The following is a 25,064-nucleotide window of genomic DNA, read 5'->3' on the forward strand; positions in this document are numbered from 1 at the left end:
GGCTTCTCCTCGAGCTTTCAAAACTGCAGCCTGCCCTCTTTTCTCTCCTGCTTTTGGTAAATCAAACCTCGTTTTGCCCGAGTCAGGCAAAATAAGCATTAAAACAAACAAACAAAAACAAAACCCCTCCTTGAGGCGTAAGGACCAGTCTGGGATTGTAGTTGAGTTCCTTCCAGGGACACGGCGGTAAACTCCGGTCCCCAACGTCCCCTGGGGATTCTCATGGTGCCGAGGCCTCAGGGGGCAAGCAGAAGCCACCAGCCCCGGCGAATTTCCAGGAGACCAGAGCCCAGGCCTCCTACAGCTCCCGGGAAAGGCCGCTTCTCCCGGGTCTCCGCCACGCCTGATTAGAAGAGCGAGCGCAGGAGCCGAGATGAGAGCCCCACCCACAACCAAGGGGCCCAGAGCCCCTTGCACCCTCTGGCTCGCGACCCGGAAGCAGCTGTGAACGGAGCGGCGCGGCCGGGTTAAGGTTCCGGGTCGGGCCGCGCTGTAGCCGGCGCAGGGCTCAAAGCCGCATCGCCCCGCCCCCGCGCTCCGGACCTGGCAGGCGGAGGCCGCTGGGCTCTTCCCGGGGCCACATGGCTGAGGGGGACGCAGGGAGCGACCAGAGGCAGGTGAGGCCCCGGCGGGGTGCTGACCCTCCGCGTTCGGCTCGGCCTCGCCTTGTGGTCCCGGGCCTCCTCAACTGAGGGACCCTCCGTTCGGGGCCGCCCCGGTCTCTTCTGCACCTCCGGGGCCGCCGGGCCGCGCCGCTTGTTCCTTCGCGTACCATTTTCCCGGAGCTTCCTCTCGGGCCGGCGGCGCCTCTGCGGCTCGGCCTGCCTGGACCGTGTCCTCGTCAACCATTAGCACGCGACTAAGCAGCTCCGGGCCGAAGGCCGAGATCCGGGGTTTCGCTCCGTTCCCTGTTGCCGCCAGGTCACCTTGGATAAACCACTTGTTAAAAAAACCGATTTCCGCCGATGCAAATGGGCAATAACACAGACCCTGCGGTTGCCCGAGCGCCCACCGAATCTTCGCTTTTTTGGTCTTGATCTTTTCCTGTGCCTCGTTCACGTGGGCGCTTCAGAAGTCTATTCCTACAGGGCTGCGAAGACAAACTGAGATGATGCGAATTCGAATACATAGCCTTGCTTCCCATTTTTCATCTTTAGGCCCAGTTATTTTTCTTTTTAATTCCAAGCCAAAATAATTTCTAAATTATTTTAAGGACTTGATTACCAATAGAAGTCCCAAACCTCAAAACACCTAGCCCTGTATCTCACCCCCCCAAAAATTAAAATCAGAAGAACAATGAGCGAGATAGCTGCAGGAATGTGGGGATAATGTGTGGCAATGATTTGGGACGTGGGAGTGAGGGTGGAGATTATAAGCTAAAAAAGAGAAGGTGAGACAGAAAATAGGTCTGTCTTTTCGTTGTTGAATCTCACTACAAGGTATGAGAATGCATGTTACGTATTTTGGTTCAATGGCGGTTAAAAGCACAGTAATGTAGCACGGCAGGATCTAGCCATTGTAGTGTCTGGCTACCACCCAGAATAGAAGGAACTTGGTGCTAATTTAAGAAAACAAACAACAACAACGAAAAAACGCGTTTGGCCCGCTAGGGGAGGGGCTAAAGCAAGGATCCTTCATCCAGGCTAGAGATGTTGAATGTAAATACCTTATAAAGTGGCAAGAATAGGTTTTTAGGATATGTACATTTGTTGACCTTGTTTTTTTTTTTTTTATCAACTTCTTTCAGAATGAGGAAATCGAAGCAATGGCAGCCATTTATGGAGAGGAATGGTGTGTCATTGATGATTGTGCCAAAATATTTTGTATTAGAATTAGTGATGATATAGATGATCCCAAATGGACACTTTGCTTGCAGGTATTTTCCCCCTTCTCTATAGCCATTTTCCAGTTACAGTATTAGTTTTATGATTAAGTGTTGCATTCTAATGATTATTCTTGTGTGTTGTTTTCTGAATTATCCTTTTTATTGTCTTTTCGGACATTTAAACATATGGGTCATTTAAACATATGGGTAGTTAAATCTCAGCTTCACTCTCAAATCACACTTTGATAGTTTCAGTCTTATCCCATTTCTTTGAATTACTTAAAGCCTTAAAGTACCACTGACAGTGGTGGATTTTGCTTTTTTTTTTTTTTAATAGCGACAGAGTCTCACTTTATCGGCCTCTGTAGAATGCTGTGGTGTCATAGCTCACAGCAGCTTCCAACTCCTGGACTTACGCAATTCTCTTGCCTCAGCCTCCCGAGTAGCTGAGACTACAGGCGCCCGCCACAACAACCAGCTGGTTTTTTTTTTGTTGTTGTTGCAATTTGGCCGGGGCCGGGTTTGAACCCACCACCCTAGGTATATGGGGCCAGGGCCCTTTCATTAGCCTCTCCTGATAGGAGAGAATCTAAACCTGGAAAGCTGACTAACATTTGAAAGGAAGAACCTAATGTGGATGATTCATAGAATAGCTACTGAGTTCTTTATTAAGAATCAGTTGGAGTTAGGATAAAATAAGTTAATGGCTTTCTTAACGCTTAATCTTTGATGACTGCAAATACAGAGAGGGTGCCAAAAAACATGTGTACATATTTTAAGCAAGGAAAAAACTGTATTTAATTTGTAATATTCAAGTCATGTTTGACTTGTGCAATTAAAAGAGATACTCACGTGACTTGTATTCATCTTTTGTTACTGGTAGGCATCGAATGTTACAATTTTAATACAGTTTTTTTCCTTTCAGTACAGGGGGCTGGCATTCTAACCATTGAGCAACAGGTGCTCAGGCATAGTTTTTTCCTCTCTTAAAATGTATATACATTTTTTGGTACCTTCTGTATATACTTTCAGCATAAAGGATGCTAAGTTGAGTTTTTGCCAGTATTTGTTTTTATAGTAATACTGATTTGAAAAGAAATGTCATTTTCCGTTATATGTTAAATATTTCACACATTTAATGACTTTCATATATTTTATAGTATTTCTTCAGAAAAATACACAGAAAATATTATAATGCCATGCTGTCCACTTGGGATTGGGGTACATGTCATATAATGTCCGTATTTTGGTTTATTTTTTTTCCTTTCATCTCTGACCTCCTCACCCTCATTTTCTTCTTTTTTTTTTTTGAGACATAGTTTTATTTTGTCGCCCTTTGTTAGAGTGCCATGGAGATGTCATCATAGCTCACAGCAACCTTAAACGCTTGGGTACAAGAGATCCTCTTGCTCAGCCTAGCTTCCCAAGCAACTGGGACTACAATTGAGCCTGCCCAACTAGTTTTTCTATTTTTAGTAAAGATGTGGTTACTCTTGCTCAGGCTGGTCTTGAACTCCTGAGCTTAAGCAGTCCTCCTGCCTTGGCCTCCCAGAGTGCTAGAATTACAGGCTTGAACCACCATGCCTGGCCCTCACCCTTATTTTCTAAACTCTTTTTGTCTGGTTCCTAGCTTTATAAGTGTAGTTAATTTTTGACCTTAACAAAGTATAAACAGATTTGTTTTTGAACTGCATTGTAGGTGATGCTACCGAATGAATACCCAGGTACAGCTCCACCTATTTATCAGTTGAAGTAAGTTATATTTCTATCTTTATATTTTTATAAAAACATATTTTGAAAGATACTTCTATTGTGTACATTGTGTTTATATAAAATACCTTTCTTATTAAAGTGTATATAGAAATTTAAAATATGTTTTGGGTTTTGTATAGAGCATTTAAGTAGAAAATTAAATTATATAAAACACATTGAAATGCCATTTAGTATAAAAGAGAATCATGTCTTGGTAGTATTAAAATAGCTACATAATCGTCTTTAGAGATGAGGAAGGAAATCTTCCTCTTTAGATAACCTGCTAATCTAGAAACTCTGGCCCTTAGAGTTACTCCTAGACTGGTTCTGCTTACCTAGCCACAGTTCCTTGATGTACCTCTGCCGAAGACTGCCTGCCTTCCAGGAATTACCCATGATGCTTCTGTGTTTCTCCCTCCCATTCCCTTGCTGAGGAAACATCTTTGTAACTGCTCAAGTTTGATCTTTATGAGTCATGACCTGCTAATGACAGTGAACTTTGATTACCCTGTCCCCTTGACCTAGTAATATGTATGAACACATGGGGACAAAATTACATAAAAATATCAATTACTAGAATTTTTAATTACTAGAGAAATTATTATCCAAGTATTTTAAAACCATAGTATTAAGGATTACTATTAACAGTGGTTCTATGCATTTTTATTTTTATTTATTGCTGGCAAATACCATGAATCTAGAAATACAGATTCTAGGACCTGTTCTGCCATTTACTAACTTGGGAAGATTTATGATACTCTATGAACCCACCCTTGATTTTTTAAGTCATTTAAATTTAATACTAGTGTTGGTTTTGTTATGGTTTCTTGGAAGGACTATATGAGCTAATGGTAATGAAAGCATTTTGGAATTATGTAGATTTATACAAATATAACTTTTTAATGAAAACAGGTAGTTTTTTAAAGTCATATAAAATCAGTTTGTGATTTAATCAGTAATTTGAGATATAAACGCAATACTGAAATAATCCTTTTGTGTTTAATCTTAGTGCTCCTTGGCTTAAAGGGCAAGAACGTGCGGATTTATCGAATAGCCTTGAGGAAATATATATGTAAGTGGCAGGTGATTAAGAAAAAGTCCGTTAGCAATTATATCGTGGGCTTTTGTAGAAACTGATAATGTTAGAATCTTTTCTAAACTTTTTGTTAAGCCATTTTCTATTAAAAAGGATTCACTTGAAGAGTACTTTAAAAGGTTAGTTATCTAATTTAATGTATACATTCAATGGGTTCTATTTAGATACAAACAAACAGTAATATTTATAGCTAATAGTTATAAAAACACTTAGCCAACTTGTGAATATAAATTCAGAGTTACTGCTCTTATTTTGATATTTTCATAGGCTTTGTAGAATGCAGTTGGTGACAGCAGAATCCTAAGCTTATTTATTAAACTTCTACGTACTTTGAATGGTAATTTCTCTTACATAAGTCTATAAAACTAAGAGTCTGTTGATATACTATATTTTCATTTATTCTTTCCTTGATCTGAGTAATATTGCATAGTAGGAACTGTACTAGATTCTGGATAGCAAAACCAGAAAATTTTTCTTTGAATTTACTAGCAGGAATACTCCTTATAACATTGTAAAAAATGAATGTAAAATTATAGTGATGGCAAATTCTACAAAAGAAAGTTATGCAGAAATAGTTGTATTTAAAATATGACCTAACTTAATCTAGGAGGTCAGGGATGACTTGCTTGACTTAATAGCTAAGTTAATTATGTGAAGATAACTTCAGGGAGAGGCCGCAGCATTCCGAGGCCCAGTGTGAGGGAGGTCGGCACGCCTCAGGAAACACTAACGGTGGTATGAAGTGGTAAGAGACAGAGGAGGGAAGGAAGGGAGCATGGTGGGAAACTGCCCTGGAGAGGGCTGGGTGATCCTGTGGAGGTCTGTAAGTTATGTTAAGGATTTGTCTTTATCCTAATAGTTTTGGAAGCAGACAAGGGTTTTATGTAGTGGGATGCCATGAGAAGATTTACATTTTGAAAAGATCATCCTATTTCTGTTTGAAGAACTGCTTGGAAGGTAGCTAGGAGACATGGGGAACATGAGTCAGGACGCTACTGCAGGAGTCCAGAGAAGATACCACGTGATTTAGATAATTTTAATTAGATTTATGGATGTAGTAAAGTAAATACTATTCTAGAATGTTAATTTTACTCTAATCCAGGATCTAGTAAGGATTGTATTATATGTTCTAGGTTGCCACTCCATTTGGTACAGTGAGAGTACCCCTTTTGTGTCCCTGGGATCCAGGCCAGGTTTCTTTTCCTCCTAAAATATTTAATTAGAAAATGGTAAGTCATTGAGGAAGCCATTCTACTTGTTCCTTCTTAGAGCAAGTGTGGTCTTCCTGGGGTCCCCGGTTAGTGATTTGGTCATCTTTAGCATATATTATTTCTTCAATTAAATGTTTCCTAATCTTCCACATGCCCCCAATAAACTTCTTTCTGTAATCCTTTATTTACTCTTTATTTGCCAGTTTATTTTCCCACTTAAAGTATAAGTGTGCTGCAAATTTGTTTGGCATTAACTTCTGAATTGTGTGTCTCATGGTCATCTTTCAACTCTTAACTAACTTATGGTGATACTGACGACTTCCTCATTGAAAATCCCTCCACATTTGTCGGGCGGCGGCTGTGGCTCAGTCGGTAGGGTGCCGGCCCCATATACCGAGGGTGGCGGGTTCAAACCCGGCCCTGGCCAAACTGCAACCAAAAAATAGCCGGGCGTTGTGGCGGGCGCCTGTAGTCCCAGCTACTCGGGAGGCTGAGGCAGGAGAATCGCTTGGGCCCAGGATTTGGAGGTTGCTGTGAGCTGTGAGGCCACGGCACTCTACCAAGGGCCATAAAGTGAGACTCTTGTCTCTACAAAAAAAAAAAGAACACTTAAAAAAAACTCAATTTGGGCGGCGCCTGTGGCTCAGTCAGTAGGGCGCCGGCCCCATATACCGAGGGTAGTGGGTTCAAACCCGGCCCCGGCCAAACTGCAACCAAAAAATAGCCGGGCGTTGTGGCGGGCGCCTGTAGTCCCAGCTACTCGGGAGGCTGAGGCAAGAGAATTGCTTAAGCCCAGGAGTTGGAGATTGATGTGAGCTGTGTGAGGCCACGGCACTCTACCGAGGGCCATAAAGTGAAACTCTGTCTCTACAAAAAAAAAGAAAAAAAAAAAAAAGAAAGAAAATCCCTCCACATTTGTCTTCCATCATGTTAATCACATTCATCAGTCAGATTTTTTTCTTCACTGTGCACAATCTCATACACTCTAAAATGGCTTCTTACCTGTCCATTGCCATTCCAGAAAGCCTGTTAACTAGGAGATACCTAGTATGTTTTACTAGCACACAACTTGCCTATTCTCCCTAACTAGTTTATTGGAGCTATTTGAGACTAAGGAAGCATCAGAGATTACAAAGCAGTTTGTTGTAGAGATAGGCTATGGGTCATATTGTCTCATTTATTTAAAGGTGCTTGAATATCTCCTTCCCAATGGTAGTATTCTCTTTCTTTTTTTTTTTGCAGTTTCTGACCAGGGCTGGGTTTGAACCCGCCACCTCCTTTGAGCCACAGGTGCTGCCTGGTAGTATTTTCATGTGTGTGCTCTAAATAAAAATAACACATTTTACTTGTAAAAAAAAATTTATTTAAAAGGACAGTCCAAGCTGCTGGTTTTATTTTTTTATTTTTTTGCAGTTTTTGGCCGGGGCTGGGTTTGAACCCACCACCTCCGGCATAGGGAGCCAGCGCCCTATCCCTTTGAGCCACAGGCGCCGCCCCACCAAGCTGCTGGTTTTAAACTCCTGGTCTCAAGTGGTCCTGCTGCCTTGGCTTCCTGAGTAGCTTGTATTACATGCTTACACCACTGTGCCAGGCTTTGTTTTTAAAACTTTGGTATGTGAACTTTTTTTTTGTTTTTGAGACAGAGCCTCAAGCTGTCACCCTGAGTAGAGTGCTGTGGCATCACAGCTCACAGTAATTCCAACTCCTGGGCTCAAGCATTTCTCCTGCCTCTGCCTCCCAAGTAGCTGGGATTACAGGCGTCTGCCTCAATGCCCGGCTATTTTTTGGTTGCAGCCATCATTGTCATTTGGCAGGCCCTGGACTGGATTTGAACTCGCCAGCTCAGGTGTATGTGGCTGGCGCCTTAGCCGCTTGAGCCACAGGCACCAGGCCTGTATGTGAACTTTTAATCATGTTTTCCACATAATTCCAACAGGGGATGGCAAGTGAAAAATATTGTTCTTCAAAAATTAAATCTGTGACATAAATGTGTGAATATAGTTTTTTTTTGTTTGTTTTGAGACAAAGTCTGACTATGTTGCCCTCGGTAGAGTGCTGTGGTGTCACAGCTCACAGCAACCTCTAACTCTTGGGCTTAAGTGATTCTCTTGCCTCAGCCTCCCAAGTAGCTGGGACTACAGGAGCCCACCACAATGCCTGGCTGTTTTTTTGTTGCAGTTGTCATTGTTGTTTAGCAGGCTCAGGCTGGGATCAAACCCTCCAGCCTCGGTGTATATGGCTGACATCCTACTCACTGAGCTATGAGTGCTGAGCCGTGAATATAGTTTTTTTTTTTTTTTTTGTAGAGACAGGGTCTCACTTTATGGCCCTCGGTAGAGTGCCGTGGCCTCACACAGCTCACAGCAACCTCCAACTCCTGGGCTTAAGCGATTCTCTTGCCTCAGCCTCCCGAGTAGCTGGGACTACAGGCACCCGCCACAATGCCCGGCTATTTTTTGGTTGCAGTTTGGCCGGGCCGGGTTTGAACCCGTCACCCTCGGTATATGGGGCCGGTGCCTTACCGACTGAGCCACAGGTGCCGCCCTATAGTTTTTAATGTTTATAATTTTATTATGCTTCTAACACTATGGAAGTTGTATATTTAGCATAATTTTGGGTACTAAATTTGACTTATGCTTAGATAAGAAGATGAACTTATATAGAGAAGTAAGACTAACAGTTTTTCTAGTACATATTTGTCGAACACTCTTTTAGGAGTTGAGATTAAAAATTCAGATGAGGCTGGGTGTGGTCACTCACATCACATCCCAGCACTTTGGGAGGCTGAGGCAAGAGCATCACTTTAGGCCAGGAATTTGAGACCAGCCCTGGTTACATATTAAGACCGTGTCCCTACAAAAAATAAAAAAAATTAGCTAGGTATGGTGGTGCAAGCCTGTAGTCTTAGCTACTCAGAAAGCTGAGGCAGGAGGATTTTTTGAGCCCAGAAGTTTGAGGCTGCAGTGAACTGTGATGGTATTAACTGCACTCTACTCTGGGCAACATAGTGAGACTCTGTCTTTATAAAAAAAGAAAATTGGGCGGTGCCTATGGCTCAATGAGTAGGGTGCTGGCCCCATATATGAAGGGTGGCGGGTTTGAACCTGGCCCTGGCCAAATTGCAACAAAAAAATAGCTGGGCGTTGTGGCAGGCACCTGTAGTCCCAGCTACTTGGGAGACTGAGGCAAGACAATCGCCTGAGCCCATGAGTTGAAGGTTGCTGTGAGCTGTGACACTATGGCACTCTACTGAGGGTGACAAAGTGAGACTCTGTCTCTTTAAAAAAAAAAAGAAAAGGGGCGGCGCCTGTGGCTCAAGGAGTAGGGCGCCGGTCCTATATGCCAGAGGTGGTGGGTTCAAACCCAGCCCTGGCCAAAAAACCACAATTAAAAAAAAAGAAGAAAAGAAAAGAAAATCAAGATGATTGTGTACCAATACAATGTAATGAGATAATTGCTGAGAAATGTTGACCAAGTGCTGTAGTAGTACTTCTTGAAGTTTTAGCAACAGACTGTCTCTGGGAAGGTGGGTAGGTTTAAGGGAGGGTTCTGTAGTGAGGTTGACATTTAAGCCCAGTGTTTGCTAGTTTATCGAAGAGGGAGGACTTTTCTGGTAGAGGCAACCCTGAGAGCAGAATCAGATAGGTGTGAAACAACCTGGCATCTTCAGAGTTTAGCAAGTAGTTTAAGATGCCAGGTATATAAATTGAGGTAGGTATAAAAGGAATGACCATGTAAAGCTGATATAAGGAGTTGGGTATTGTCTTGTAGGTTTGGGGCATTTTAGGCAGGGAAATGATGTGATCAGATTTGTGTGGCAGTATGGAAGGTGGGCTGGGAAGAGTTGAGGTTGAGGAGTAAGTAGAAAGTCTGAAGAGTTTGAAGGAAGGAAGGGAGACTGTAGGAAGATCAGTCAGTAACTCAGGAGGGATACAGTGGAGACCTTTATTTTTATATTTTTTTCTTCTTTTTTTTTTTTTTTTAGAGACAGAGTCTCACTTTATCACCCTTGGTAGAGAGTGCTATGACATCATAGCTCACAGCAACCTCCAACTCCTGGGTTTAGGCAATTCTCTTGCCTCAGCCTCCCCAGTAGCTGGGACTAGAGGCGCCTGCCACAGCTCGCGGTTATTTTTTGTTGTTGTTGCAGTTTGGCTGGGGCCAGGTTTGAACCTACCGCCATCATTATATGGGGCCAGTGCCCTGCTCACTGAGCCACAGGCACCGCCTTGGTGGAGACCTTTATTGAGGCAACCAGAGCGTGAATGGAGAAGAATGTTTAGTTTAAGAAGTATTCAAAAATATAAATTAGGCTTTGGTGGTTGATTAGATGCAGATTAGTTTGGTTATCATACCTTTTATTTGAATATTTTATAGGTAGATATTTTGCATAAGTGAAAATAACAGTTTCAAGAAAACAAAAGGTAAATAACTTTTGTTATTTCAGATACTTAGAATATTATATTATTGTTTAAGAGAAGATGAAAGGGATTAAATGTTTTTAATAGTATTTGAATTTGTGATAATCTATTCCAACAGGTATTTAATTTATAAATCTAAGAAATCATAATTTTTATAATTTATTACAGCTGTTCACATTTTGACATCTCTTGGAGTCTTAGATTTTAATGTCAGTGATTGAGGCTTCTTAAAGCAAAAATTGCACTGTTCAAAGTTAAACACATAGCAAAAACTTTATTCGAGGCTTCCGCAGTAGAGGAGAGAGGCCAGAACTAAGTTGTCTAGAATAAAAGGCAGAAGGGTTTTTAAGGACAGGGATGAGCTAGAGGAAAAGTACTAGAGGATGTTAGTGGGGACTATTGATTGATGGGATGTGTTAGGCATATTGAGTTATAGCTGAGTTAGCAAATATTTCGCTTTGTGGTTAGGCCAGCTATGTTTGCTCATTGGTGTCCATTGGTAGGACAATTGACAATGACATTCCTGGGTTGTAAAATGGACAAGAGACTTCTTTTTTTTTTTTTTTTTTTAATTTTTTATTGTTAGGGATTCATTGAGGGTATAATAAGCCAGGTTACACTGATTGCAATTGTTAGGTAAAGTCCCTCTTTAGACAAGAGACTTCTATAAAAAGATTTATGTATTTATCAAAAGTGCAGAGAAAGAATTTGTAGTGACAGATTTTCCTTTTTTTATATCTTTTTTTATTTTTATTTTTTCTGAGACAAGAGTCTCACTATGTAGCCCTCTGGAGTGCTGTGGCATCACAGCTCACAGCAAACCTCAAACTCTTGGGCTTAAGTGATTCTTTTGCCTCAGCCTCCTGAGTAGCTGGGACTACAGGCACCCACCACAATGCCTGGCTATTTTTTGTTGCAGTTGTTATTGTTGTTTTAGCTGGCTTGGGCCAGATTCCAACCCACCAGCCTTGGTATATGTGGTGCCATAACCACTGTGCTATGGGTGCTGAGCCAATGATGGATTTTCTAAAGAAAATATGCTAAGGGAGGTCAGGCTATAGAGTTAAGAAGTAGACTGTCTAAAGTTTAGTCAAGCTGAGATTAAGGCCATTTTGGCAAGGCTTCTGGAGTCAGTTTTTGGCCGGGGCTGGGTTTGAACCCGCCACTTCTGGCACCCTATCCTTTGAGCCACCAGGGCTGCCCCTGGAGTCAGTTTTTGAAATGACCTGTGTCTATTTTTTCATCTGTACATTAGGGATTGTTGTTAAGGATTAAATGGTGTACTACTCCGTATCATATACTTTAGCACATAGAAGTGGCTATCATTTTTGCTGTTACTAAAAAAATTATCTCACCTAGTAAATGGGGTGACTGAAAATCACGTATCATTTAAAAGCATATACCTTAGTGCATTTTAGTAAGTATCTTTACCTTTACATCAACAAATATTGGAAAATAAAAGTTACAAAAATTAGAGCCACAGGTAAAACTAGGGTCAGTAATACCTTGATTTTGTTTTGATTGTTCTGTATGATATTATTTAAGTAGTTATTTACAAACTAGATCAAGTAAAATAAGAGTTGATTTAGGAAGTACCTATAATCCCAGCTACTCCTTAGGAGTTTGAGAACAGTCTGGGTAGTGTCACAAGACTTCTATTAAAAAAAATAAAAATAAAGAAAAAATCAGTTATTAGTTCAGGTCTTCCTTTAAGTTAAAGCAACTTTTGTTCCAGACTTTTTATATTTAGATGTTTTAATTTAATATTATAGATAAAAGCCTAACTTCTCAATCTAAAGTAAGCAGTTCTCAAATTTTGTTATCAGCATTCTTAGGATTTAGCAAAACTTCCTCCAGGACCATTTGGGGAAGGGCAGGAGAGGCTCAGTAGACAGGACTCTCAGTTTAATTTGCTTCTGACTCTGTGAGGACATTCATACAACAATGGCAAAAGTCTGAAAACCAGTTTTTTTAAAGAATCACAGCAATTCTGTTCAATAGTTAAAAGATGGTAAATGAACTATTGACTTAAGAGAAAACACAAGTACAACAGTAACAATAATAACTGGGGGGAAAAACTACTTTCAGCCATAGAGTTTTGAGGTCTAGGGGAAAGAATGAATTTCACTGTACTCAGGAAATGTTTTATACCCAATGTGACTTCTTTACGCTGGATTTCAGAAACTTTGTTGTTAAGTGCTAGTAAAGAAAGAAGCGATCAGTAAACGGTACTTAGCAGAAGTGCTGTTGTATGTTCCTGTAGAGCAGTGGCTCTCAACCTGTGGGTCACAACCCCTTTGTAACAGTGAAAATACATCCTGCATAAATAGCTATTTACATTATGATTCATAACAGTAGCAAAATTACAGTTATGAAGTAGCAACAAAAATAATTTTATGATTGGGGGTCACCACAACATGAGGAACTGTATTAAAGGGTCACGGCATTAGGAGGCATTAGGAAGGTTGAGAACCACTGCTCTATAGGAAACCAGGGTTGGGGAGAGGAAATGTGGAGTGAATATTTTTTTCTTTATTATGGTAGAAAAATTACTTATTAATTATAAAATTCTTCCAAGTTGTTTTTTAAAAAGTCAGAATTTGAATATATTGTCACAGAGAAGTGATTTTCCTGTCTCAAAATGGTTGTTAACATGTAACATGTCTTGCATAGAGAAAGTTTTCCGTAAACACTAGCTTATAGTATCATTACCTAGGGTGATGGTAATGATGTTGTGAGGAATTCAGTAGAATGAGATTAGGAGATGGAGAGAATTATGTACAAAACCATAAATTTGTTAGGATAGTGATTATGTACACTGTGAGAGAACTTAACCTAAAATTAACCTAAAATTAGTGTCATTCTCTAAGGAGTAGACACTTGGGCTTTTATTTTATTGCTGTTGCCATCGTTTAACATAACTGTGGACATGACTTAAAAACCCATGACACATTTTTTTTCTCAGTGATCCTTTGAGATGGATTTAATTATCTGAGGCACTAAACATCCTTTGGAACCAAAATGAATCAATTTAGGCAATAGGATATTTTGTCAAAAACAAGGTATGAATATAAAATTGTTGAATTGTCTTTTAGATGCTGTAAATTGACTCCCTGAAGGAGTTCCCCATACGCTTTGCATTCTTTGTTGAAATAGGTACGCTAAATGAAGTGTACCAAATCAGTGGTTTAAAATTGTTCAAAAAGTTTAGAAAAGCAAGTAATGATTGGACATTAATACTAAAACTGTATCCACTGGTAGAAACTAAATCACATTTACATTTTCTAGTCTATCCAGTTCAGATATTTATATTCCCTCTTTTGGTTACAGCTCTTCTGTTTGTTTTAAATAAGCTGTGTTAATATTGGAGCCAGTTGGAATTTTTAATGTTCATAAATTATATTAAATACTCATAATGTTTTTACAACTTCTTTTTAAAAAGGCATGATTAGATTGTGTATACTGTCTTGGATTGTAAGCATTATTTGTGTTTTCTTGAATTGAGAAGGTCATTTTTTGAAATAACAGTTCTTTTCCCTGAATTTTATTTAGACAGAATATTGGTGAAAGTATTCTTTACCTGTGGGTGGAAAAGATAAGAGATGTTTTAATACAGAAATCTCAGCTGACAGAACCAGGTAGGATTGAAAACTATTATCAATACTCACTATCAGTGCTCTTTTGTGGTAATAAAATTTGTGTGTAGATATTCTAATTGAAATTTTATATGAAAATCTGTATTTTGGCTTATAGTTTTTATGTAATAAAATATAAGTTTTTCTGCAAAGTTTATTTACTTAATGTAATTATGGTTGTTTCTTTCTGTAAGGTTTAGCCTCTGGTTTCATATTATAGTAGTCACCTCTTAACTGTGACACTTTCTGTGGTTTCAGTTTCTTATGGTCATCTGCAATTTAATAATATTAAATAGAAAATTCCTGAAATAAACAATTCATAAGCTTTCAATTGTGTGCCATTCTGATAGTGTGATGAAATCTGTGTCATCCCATTCCATCTCCTCACACAGGCATTTTATCATCTCACATTATCATGAGAAGGGTAAGTATAATACAGAAAGATAGTTTGAGAGAGAACATAATCACATAACTTTTATTACAGTATATTATTATAATTTGTTATTTACTGTTGTTAATATCATACTATGCCTAGTTTGTAAATTAAACTCACTCATAGATATCAATGGATAGGAAAAACACAGTATGTTAGTTAACACAGTTTGTTACTACTCATGGTTCCAGGCCTCCTTCAGGGACTTGGAACTATCCCCCAAGGAAGGGGGAAGGACTGTGGTATAGTCATATCGAAATAGAATTTTATGGTTAAAGAACTTGGGTCTAAAATCTGTTTTCTTTGAGTGTTGTTAAGGTAATGTGAACTGTGTAACATTTCTTATAAATTATTGAATTATATAAATTAGATATTAACTTCAAATGAATATACTTTTTTTTTGAGACAGAGTCTCATTATGTCACCCTTGGTAGAGTGCTGTGGCGTCACAGCTCACAGCAACCTCAAACTCTTGGCTTAAGCAGTTCTCTTGCCTCAGCCTCCCGAGTAGCTAGGACCATAGGCGCCCACCACAATGCCCAGATACTTTTTGGTGGCAGTTGTCATTGTTGTTTAGCAGGCACAGGCCGGGCTTGAACCTGCCAGCTTTGGTGTATGTGGCCAGGGCACTACTCGTGAGCTACAGGCACTCAGTTCAAATGAATATACTTTTTATAGAAAAAGAATTTTGTCAAGAATAGTAAAAATATGAAGATATGAAAATTAACTTTCCAAATTAACTTTTTATTGAGATATAATTCACATGCCATAATTGTTTAGTCTTTTAAAACAATTTTTATCTTTATTATTATTTTTTTAGATAGTCTTATTCTGTTGCCAAGGCTAGAGTGCCATGGCCTCAGCCTAGCTCACAGTAACCTCAGAATCCTGGATTTAAGAAATGCTCCTCCTGCCTCAGCCTCTTGAGTAACAGACTACAGGTGCCCACTGCCATACCTGGCTAATTTTTCTGTTTTAGTAGAGACGGAATCTCAACTCTTGTTCAGGCTGGTTTCCAACTCCTGAGCTCAAGAGATTCTCCAGCCTTAGCCTCCTAGAGTGCTAGGATTAGGTGTGAGCCACCAGGCCTGGCTATTTGCCCTTCTAAAATGTACAATTCAGTGATTTCTAGTGTATTCCTAAAGTTGTGCAACTGTCACCATTAATTTCACAACATTTAAAAATTGATATTTTGCTCTATTATCATTTACCTTTTATTAAATCATTAAGTATGTGACAACATGGAAATCTTAAGTTTCCTCTTACTTCACTTTACTAGTCTTTGTTCCACTTACCACAAAGACCCTTTTAGAGAGCAGAATAACTCAATTTATTCTGACATTATTTCCAAATAGAGTTTTATTGTTACCACTAGTAAAATTGTTTTCCATTTGGGAAAAAGAGGGATTATAAAAGAATCTCATAGTTCACTTACTAGTTTTTAGAAGGTTATTTATAGGGAACGATTATTTAGGACTCCATCAGCAAAATCAAGTATACTTTTAGAATTGACAGCAGTATATATATATTTTTAGAACATTTTATCATTTCTCTATAGGTGCAAGTTACTTTTACTGTTGCTATTAAGATCAAAATGATAATTACATGAATTCTATCTATGTAACAGTCTTTTTTGAAGTATTTTCTTTAACTTTTTATAATCCATATTCTGATTTTGCAGCATCTCAGGGTGTCTATCAGAAAAGTGGTTTTAAAATTCTCAAAACAAAATTTTTGCCAATCTGCCTTTCTGTAGTTGGAACAATTGCCGAAAGATATTTCATTTAAAACTTAGGACTCTAGACTCAGGAGGCTGAGGCAAGAGAATCGCTTAAGCCCAGGAGTTGCTATGAGCTGTGTGATGCCATGGCACTCTACCGAGGGCCATCAAGTGAGACTCTGTCTCTACAAAAAAAAAAACAAAAAAAAAAACTTAGGACTCTAGAAAGTCTTAGGAAACTCTTAGGAAATTTTAATATTTGATCTTTAAAAAAATGGTATTTTTCCTTTCCCATTTATAGTAGGTATTCTTCAAATTTTAGTTACTGATTTGTGTCATATAATTCATAGTTTTCAGTTTTTAGGAATTTTGTTTGGATTTCTTTTCTTTTTCCTCTTTTCCCCTCCCCTCTTTTCTTTTTTTTTTGAGATATGGTTTTACTCTGTTGCACGCTTTAGAGTGCAGTGGTGTCATCATAGCTCACTGCAACCTCCAGTTCCTGGGCTGAGTAGATCTTCTTGTATTCATCTCCTTAGCTTGGAGGACTATAGGTGTGCGCCATTATGCCTGGCTAATTTTTTAAATTTTTTGTCACTGATGGCATCTTGCTATTGCCCATGCTGGTCTTGCACTCCTGGCCTTAAGCAGTCTTTTTGCCTCAACTTCCCAAAGTGTTAGGATTATAGTTGATTTTTTTTATTTAAAATTGTTTTCACAGACAACATATTGAAATGGAAGGATTAGTAATTCTGGGCCTGGCTCATACCTGTCTGTAATCCTAGCACTCTAGGATGCTGAGGCAGGTGGATTGCTTGAGCACAGGAGCTGAGACCAGCCATCTCTACTGAAAATAGAACAACTAGCCAGGCCTGGTGGCAAGAGCCTATAGTCCCAGCTACTCTGGAGGCTAAGCCAGAAGGATCACTTGATACAAGGAGTTTGAGGTTGCTGTGAGCTATGGTGACACCATGGCACTTCCTTCATGGTGATGGAATAAGACCCTGTCAGGGCGGTGCCTGTCGCTCAATGGAGTAGGGCGCCGGACCCATATACCAGAGGTGGTGGGTTCAAACCCAGCCCCAGCCAAAAAAAAACTGCAAAAAAAGGAAAAAAAAAAAAAGAATTTAAATACATTATATAAAAAAAATAAATAAAAAAACCCAACTCCCTCAGGGTGGCGCCTGTGGCTCAAAGGAGTAGGGCGCCAGCTCCATATGCTATAGGTGGCGGGTTCAAACCCAGCCCTGGCCAAAAACGGCAAAAAGAAAAAAAAAAACAAGACCCTGTCTCAAAAAATAAATGAATGAATAAATAATTCTGAAGAATTAATAAGGGGAAGAGCTAGTGATCAATATAGCTCATGAGAAGTTTCTTCTTCAGAGCACCTGCTTGACAAGTAGTTTTGATTTTACTGTTCATCTTCAATACAAATATTTATTATTTGTATTTTTTATTACAGACATTTTAAATTTGAACTAATTGTATGAAACTGCTTAAAGTGTTTTTTTTTTTTTTTTTTTTTTTATTGTTGGGGATTCATTGAGGGTATAAGAAACCAGGTTACACTGATTGCATTTGTTAGGTACAGTCCATCTTACAATTGTGTCTTGCCCCCAAAAGGTGTGTCACACACTGAGACCCCACCCCCTTCCTCCTTCCTTCTCTCTGCTCCCCCCTGCTCCCACCACCTACCATGTACTAAGTCATTAATTGTCCTCATATCAAAATTGAATACATAGGATTCATGCGTCTCCATTCTTGTGATGCTTTACTAAGAATCATGTGCTCCACTTCCATTCAGGTTAATACAAAGGTTGTAAAGTCTCCGTTTTTTTAATGGCTGAATAGTATCCCATGGTGTACGTATACCACAGCTTGTTAATCCATTCCTGGGTTGGTGGGCATTTAGGCTGGTTTCACATTTTGGCGATTGTAAATTGAGCTGCGATAAACAGTCTAGTACAAGTGTCCTTATGGTAAAAGGATTTTTTCCCTTCTGGGTAGATGCCCAGTAATGGGATTGCAGGATCAAATGGGAGGTCTAGCTTGAGTTCCTTGAAGTTTCTCCATGCTTCCTTCCAAAAAAGTTGTATTTGTTGGCGGTCCCGTAAACTGCTTACAATTTCTAAAACTTTTGAACTAACTTTAAACTTACAGAAAAGTTGTAAAAATTGTATAGAGAACTCATATACTCGTTACTTTGATTTCCTCTTAACATCTTACATAACCATCATATAATTATCCAGAACAGGAAACTAACATTAGTACAATATTATTAAACTAAAGAGCTTATTCAAATTTTATTAAAAAATTTTTATAGCGTTCTTTCTGCTGTTTTAGAAATCCTCTTTAGGATTTTATGTTGCGTTTAGTTTGTATTCCTCTTTATTTTCTTCTAGTCTATAAATAGTTCCTCAGTCTTTCCTTGACTTTTGCAGTATTGACACTTAGGAAAAGTACTGATCAGTGATTTTGTAGAATGTCCCCTCCCCCCTTTTTTTTGAGACAGAGCCTCATTGTTGCCCTTGGTAGAGTGCTGTGGTGTCACAGCTCGTAGCAACCTCAAACTCTTGGGCTTAAGCAATTCTCTTGCCTCCGCCTCCCAGTTAACCAGAACTATAGGCACCCGCCACAACGCCTGGCTATTTTATTGTTACTGTTATTGCTGTTGTTTAGCAGGCCCTGGCTGGGTTCGAACCCACCAGCCCCAGTGCGTGTGGCCGACAGCCTAATCACTGAGCTACGGGCACTGAGCCTATAGAATGCCCTTTAATTTGGGTTTGTCTGGTATCTTTCTCATGATTGGAGTGAGATTAGCCATTTTTTCTAAGAATGCCACAAAAATGATGCTGTGTTATTCACAGCGCAGCATACCAAAGAGTTTGTGATGTCAGTATGCCTTATAATTAGTGTTGTTTACCTTGATCCCTTAATTAGGGAGTTGTCTGTCAGGTGTCTCCACTGTGAACCCCAACAGGGTTCTCCAGAGAAAGAGAATCAGTGTATACACCAGTCATGCTTCACTGAGTCAAGTGATCTAAATGTTAATCTCATTGAAAAGAATACCTTCACAGAAACTTCTAGAATAGTGTTTAACCAAGTATCTGGTTATTGGTTACTAGTTACTGGTTACTAGCCAGGCTGACATGTAAAATTAATCATCACAATTACTATCTTCCTGTTTCTATCTTGGGGGAGGTACTTTGAGGCTGTACTAATACCCTATTCTCCTTAAACTTTAACCTGCTAATTTTAGTATCCATCATTGGATCTTGTCAACAGTATTACTGTGATGCTCGCCCAATGGTGATTCTGTTTTCTTCATTCCTTCATCATATATATATATATACCACATCTTGTTAATCCTGGAATTCTATTGTGAAGAATAGATGTCTCTCTTCCACATTTATGTATTTATTTGTGTAAGTGTTTATATCAGTATGAACTCACGTATATCTTCTGAGTTAAAATTCTATACTATCATTATTTATTTTGTTGTTCTAATTGTTCCAACTTTGGCCTGTACAAGCATTTTCAGGTTGGTTCCTGTGTTCTTTTTATAAGCCCCTTGTTTTTTTGCTCATTTTCTAATTTCTGGAACCACATTGTGTTCCTGGTCCATCTTGTGTTTTCCTTGCCGTAGCCCAGGAATCAACCACTTACCCTAGAAGCCCTTGTTTCTTCTGTCACAGGATGGTGTTCAGAGAGCAAGACCTAATTTTTTTTAGAGTGTAATCTTATTTCACAAATTAATCATAATGTCTCATATTTACATAGGCCCAGATGTAAAGAAGAAAACTGTAGAGGAAGATGTTGAATGTGAAGATGATCTCATTTTAGCATGCCAGCCAGAAAATACAGTTAAAACATTGGATTTTGATGTCAGTGAGAACCGAACAGGTACAATGTTGGTTTTTTTTTTTTTTGTTTGTTTGTTTTGAGACAGAGTTTCATTATGTCGCCCTCGGTAGAGTGCTATGGTGTCACAGCTCACAGCAACCTCAAACTCTTGGGCTTAAGCAATTCTCTTGCCTCAGCTTCCCAAGTATCTGGGACTATAGGTGCCTGCCACAAAGCCTGGCTATTTTTTGTTGCAGTTGTCATTGTTGTTTTAGCTGGCCTGGGCTGGGTTCGAACCCGCCAACTTCAGTGTATGTGGCTGGCGCTGTGACCACTGTGCTCCAAGCACCAAAGCCAAACAGGTATAATGTTATAACTGGTTTCTTTTGAGGAAGGTGGGTAGGTAGTATTATGTATTGTTCTTTGGGAGAATAGTGAAATTCAGTAAACTCTCAAATTTTAGGAAGGAGTTATTAATTGCAGATAATTGAAATTTGTTTTTTTTTTTTTTTTACTGTCTCTTGGCCGTTAGCTTGTTTTAGCAAGCTAATCAAGATAATGAGAAAAAGTGAAAATCTACCTTTTATTATTTGCTACTTATTAGAGTTTTGATTTAGTGCTGGGAGAAATGGGAAGTAAAGGCTCTTAAATGTTTGTAATTCATGTCCTATTTTTTATTTCTATGTAAGTCCTCAGTTATCTCCTGATGTCTCTGGGTTAAATTTTAGTCAGTGCTCACAAACATACAGTATTAGCCAAAAATGCAGCCACTGAGATTAAAGCTAGTAAAATGCCTTTACGTGTTTAGGGGTTTTTGTTTGTTTTTTTCTTAAAGAGATGGGGTCTCAGTGTTTTGTCCATACAGCCCCTGAACTCCTAGGCTTAAGTGATACTCTTGCCTTGGCCTCCAGAAGTACTGGGATTATGGACATGAGCCACCTCACTTGGCCAAGAATTTAGTTTTTATTTAAATAAACCTTTTCCATAATCAAGCAGTATTCAACATTGATGTGATAACATCAGTTGTATATTTCTATATGAAAATATGTTCCATTTTAGTGTGTTTATTTTTTTTTATGAGACAGAGTCTCACTTTGTCGCCCTTGGTAAAGTGCTGTGAAGTCACAGCTCACAGCTACCTCAAACTCTTGGGCTCAAGCAGTTCTCTTGCTTCAGCCTCCCGAGTAGCTGGGACTATAGGAGCCCACCACAATGCCTGACTATTTTTAGAGATGGGGTCTCACTCTGGCTCAAGCTGGTATTTTAGTGTTTTAAAATATTGAATTTTGTCATCAGCTTCCCTGAGTCTCTTAGGAAAATATGATGGACCAGAGGGAACAATTTGATTGAAGGTGAGGAGTTTCCTATGCCATTATTCAGTTTTTTTAACAGTATTTTGAAAGGTTAATGTTTCTCAGCAATGTCCTGGGACTATTGGAAGAGGATGAAGAGGAAATGTAAGAGTGGGCAAGATAAAGGGCTCCTTCTCATACTTCACCCTAAGCAGCTCCCATTTTAATTACTTAACATATTCATGGATTTGACTTGACATATGACTTCTTTTCATCATTAAAAGAGAAAGGGTAAAAATCACAGTCATAAATAGTATCAAAAGGTCAGTAGTTCATATTGACTTAATATGGCTCAATATCATATTTGACTTATCACTGTAGTAGTTAGTACATTGGTCAAAATCAGTTTAAGAAAAGGGCAGCGTTGGAGGAGGGTGAAACATCCTACATGAACCTGGTTTCTTCAAAAACTTTTCGTCTTAAGTGAGGTAGATAGTAGCAGCTAAGTTAGTTAAGCATTTCAATAGAGTTAAGGGTTAATTGGTGATTCTTAAACTTGTTTAGGAGGCAGAATAATTGGAAATCATGATATTCTCTATGGAATACCAATTGGATGTATTTAGTTTCACCATAGGAAGCAGGAAGTTTAACAGCAGAAGATAATGTATGACAGCTACACAGTCTAAAGTCAGGTTTCTCAACCCAGAGATCTGTCAACAATGGAATGGATATATAAGCAGTCTTTGTTTTCAAGACCTCTTTATACTCTTAAAAATCAGATATTTTGTTAGATATGGTAACCATACTAACTATGGTTATGGTAACTATAACCTGCGCTGCTGCAGAAGTCCAGGATTTGATTCCCAACCCATCGCTTCCCCTGGGTGACCTTGGCAGGTGAAAATCATTTATAAGTCAAATATTTTTATCTTATGTAAAATACTCAGAAATACTTAAAATTATAATTTAGATTTAATTATAGTAAAAAAAAAATCAGTGGCTATTTTAGTTCATTTGCTAAATAATTTACATTTCTTTCCCAATTCTCTATTTCCAGTTTTTCAGTATTTGAATGAAAGAATTTTTAAAAAATAAATCAATTCTTTAAATTTTCAGAAATAGAAGAGTTGCCTCCAATTGATCACGGCATTCCTATTACAGACCGAAGAAGTACTTTTCAGGCGCACTTGGCTCCCGTCGTTTGTCCCAAACAGGTGAAGTTCTTATGTCTAGCTCACTTTGATGTTGTTTTACCAAAGTGATTCAAGTAATGTTGTTACTTTTACTTTTATGTTTGATTTTCACATAAGATAAAAGTATTTACTCATCTTTCTATTCCCAAATTGCTGTGAATCATGGAAGATTTTTTCTTCTTCCTGTTTGTCACTGCTTTCAAAATTGTATCTAAACTCTGATTAGGGCTTAACCCTCTCATGAATCTTTAAATAAGAAATACCCCTTGGGTTTTTGTAGAGAATTACGATGCTTAATAGCTTGTTAAAAAGAATTTTTTGTCTTGTCAAGTAGTTCTATGAAACTAAGTCCATTCCATTGTTGCTCAACAAAGGGAATGGTGACAGACTGGATAAGCCCAGTTGTCCCTACCTGATTTCTGCTTCATGATCTAATGTGACCTTACTCCTGCTCAGGGATATAAAGGGAGACGTTTTGGTCAAAACTATATTTCTAGATCTGTGCCTTTCTTACTCTCTTTTCAGCAGAATCCTTTTCTTCTTTCTTCCTTGCTATAATCTAGGCCAGTTTAAATTTTATTTGATGTACAAGGCAATTTCAGTACTGTCTGTAAAGTTAAATTTTTAAAAAGCCTCATTTATTGAAAATTTTGAGCATTAATCTTTTTCTTTTGTTTTTGCAGCTGCTTTATTCTTTAAGCTCTTTTAAAGCTCTCACCTTTAGGGATAGAGTTCTTTGTACCAAGATTTTTAATTCTTAGTCTCTGGAACATTGCCTTTTCTACATTGCCTTGTGATCAAGATAATAGCTTTTGGTGCAGCCTCTGGTCATTTCTCTTAGGAATTGTATTTTGTCTTTGGCGCTTGCTCATAATCTTCTTGCCAGTGTCTTCCTTAGACATTCTATTCTGCATCTGATTGTCCTGGATCTTCTTTGTGTTTCTGGTCATAGACATACGGGATCATAATTTCTGAGAGCTAAAACACATTGTAGGGGTCATTGTCTACGTTATTCTGTTGATCAGGAATCCAAGAGCACGAAAAGCACAAAAACAGTAAACACAAGACTGTACAATTTGTGAGCCAAATTGATCTCCCCAACTACAGCTCAGTCTCTCCTACAGCCAAAATTTCTTCCATATTCCTTGCTAATTGAACCCTTCTTGAAAAGTCTGACCACTCTCTCCCCCATCTACCCTTACACACATAATCTTGCTGATTTTCATTGCCTACAAGAGAAAAAAATCTAAACTTCTTATACAAGACCCTTTGTGATATGACCCCAGCTTACTATTAGTGACACACCTTGTGTCGTTTCATTCATACTCATACTCTAACTTGTCGTTTCGTTCATACTCATACTCTAACTTGTCGTTTCATTTACTCATACTCTAACTTGTCGTTTCGTTCATACTCATACTCTAACTTGTCGTTTCATTTACTCATACTCTAACTTGTCCTTTCGTTCATACTCATACTCTTAACTTGTCGTTTCATTTACTCATACTCTAACTTGTCGTTTTGTTCATACTCATACTCTTAACTTGTCGTTTCATTTACTCATACTCTTAACTTGCAGTAACATAAAACTTCTTGAAACTTTTTCTCTCCTATGTGGGTTGCCGAATAGAAGGCAGTATATCTAGTTAAATTGAATTTCAGATCAACATACTGCATGGGACATACTTACTCTAAAAAAATCACTTGTTTATCTGAAATTCAAATTTAACTGGATATCCTTTATTTTAATTTGCTAAATCTGATCACTATAATTCATGCATTTGTATATGCTGTTTCCTCTGAGTGGGATGGCTTTTCCCTGCCCCATTTTTCCTTTTGACGCAGAACTGCCACTTACTTTGTAAGACCTGGCTCAGGTGACCTCCTGTATGAACTCTGCTTGTTTTTATAACATTTGGAACATACTGTTACTGGACTCCTACCACACTGGATATATACATTTCATAGATTTCAGAGCTAATTTTTAGAAATTTTTATATTTACATTTAGAATTCTCTATATAGCAATCAAATTTTCATATACAATGCCTTATACATAGTTAGTGCCCAAATACTTGTTGATAATTAGTGCTCAGAATTCTAGATCTGTCGCTTTTATTGTAGAGTAGCAGTTTTTGCCCTTAGAATGAGAAAATATTTTTAGAAATGGCTTTTCCATTGTCTAACAGATTCTTTACATAACTTTATTTAGGATATTTGTCTAGCATTTATTTACAGAGCAAATAAAAAGCAACTTTATTTATATTACTGCTGTTTTAAAGGTGAAGATGGTTCTTTCCAAATTGTATGAGAATAAGAAAATAGCTAGTGCCACCCACAACATCTATGCCTACAGGTGAGTAATCGTCATAATTTTTTGAATTTGCAAGTTTTAAAAAATGGGGGGGGATGATGCATGATTTTAAAAAATAACCATAATTTGTTTTGTCTATTATGATAGTAATAGACATGTAGAATATTTGGAAATGTCAGAAAAAAAGAACTGGAGGGAAAATCAAGCATTGTCTGCCATTAAATATAACTGACAATATTTTGATGTATTTTGTCTTTCTTGTACAAACTTTTTTCGTTGCCTTACTCCCTTGTATCTGCTTTTTTTTTTTTTTAAATTAACAAAAGCACCTTG

General features: G+C 38.4%; 1 protein-coding gene across 3 annotated transcripts in view; it reads left to right on the forward strand.

Moving 5' to 3' along the window:
• Nucleotides 1-477: 477 nt before the first annotated feature.
• The window catches only part of IMPACT (impact RWD domain protein), a 54,984-nt gene continuing 30,397 nt past the window's right edge, over nucleotides 478-25,064 (forward strand). For 2 of the 3 annotated variants that reach the window (XM_053571992.1, XM_053571993.1), the window contains exons 1-8: nucleotides 485-617; nucleotides 1,748-1,876; nucleotides 3,525-3,577; nucleotides 4,587-4,649; nucleotides 13,858-13,943; nucleotides 19,871-19,993; nucleotides 22,342-22,439; nucleotides 24,700-24,773. In XM_053571992.1, coding sequence (XP_053427967.1) covers nucleotides 582-617; nucleotides 1,748-1,876; nucleotides 3,525-3,577; nucleotides 4,587-4,649; nucleotides 13,858-13,943; nucleotides 19,871-19,993; nucleotides 22,342-22,439; nucleotides 24,700-24,773 — 662 coding nt within the window. In that variant the 5' untranslated portion in view covers nucleotides 485-581. Of the gene's footprint in view, nucleotides 618-1,747; nucleotides 1,877-3,524; nucleotides 3,578-4,586; nucleotides 4,650-13,857; nucleotides 13,944-19,870; nucleotides 19,994-22,341; nucleotides 22,440-24,699; nucleotides 24,774-25,064 lie in introns of all 3 variants that reach the window. The other variant, XM_053571991.1, reaches the window with a different exon arrangement.

Source organism: Nycticebus coucang, chromosome 19 (assembly GCF_027406575.1).
Source record: "Nycticebus coucang isolate mNycCou1 chromosome 19, mNycCou1.pri, whole genome shotgun sequence".
NCBI classification, from domain to species: Eukaryota; Metazoa; Chordata; class Mammalia; order Primates; family Lorisidae; genus Nycticebus; species Nycticebus coucang.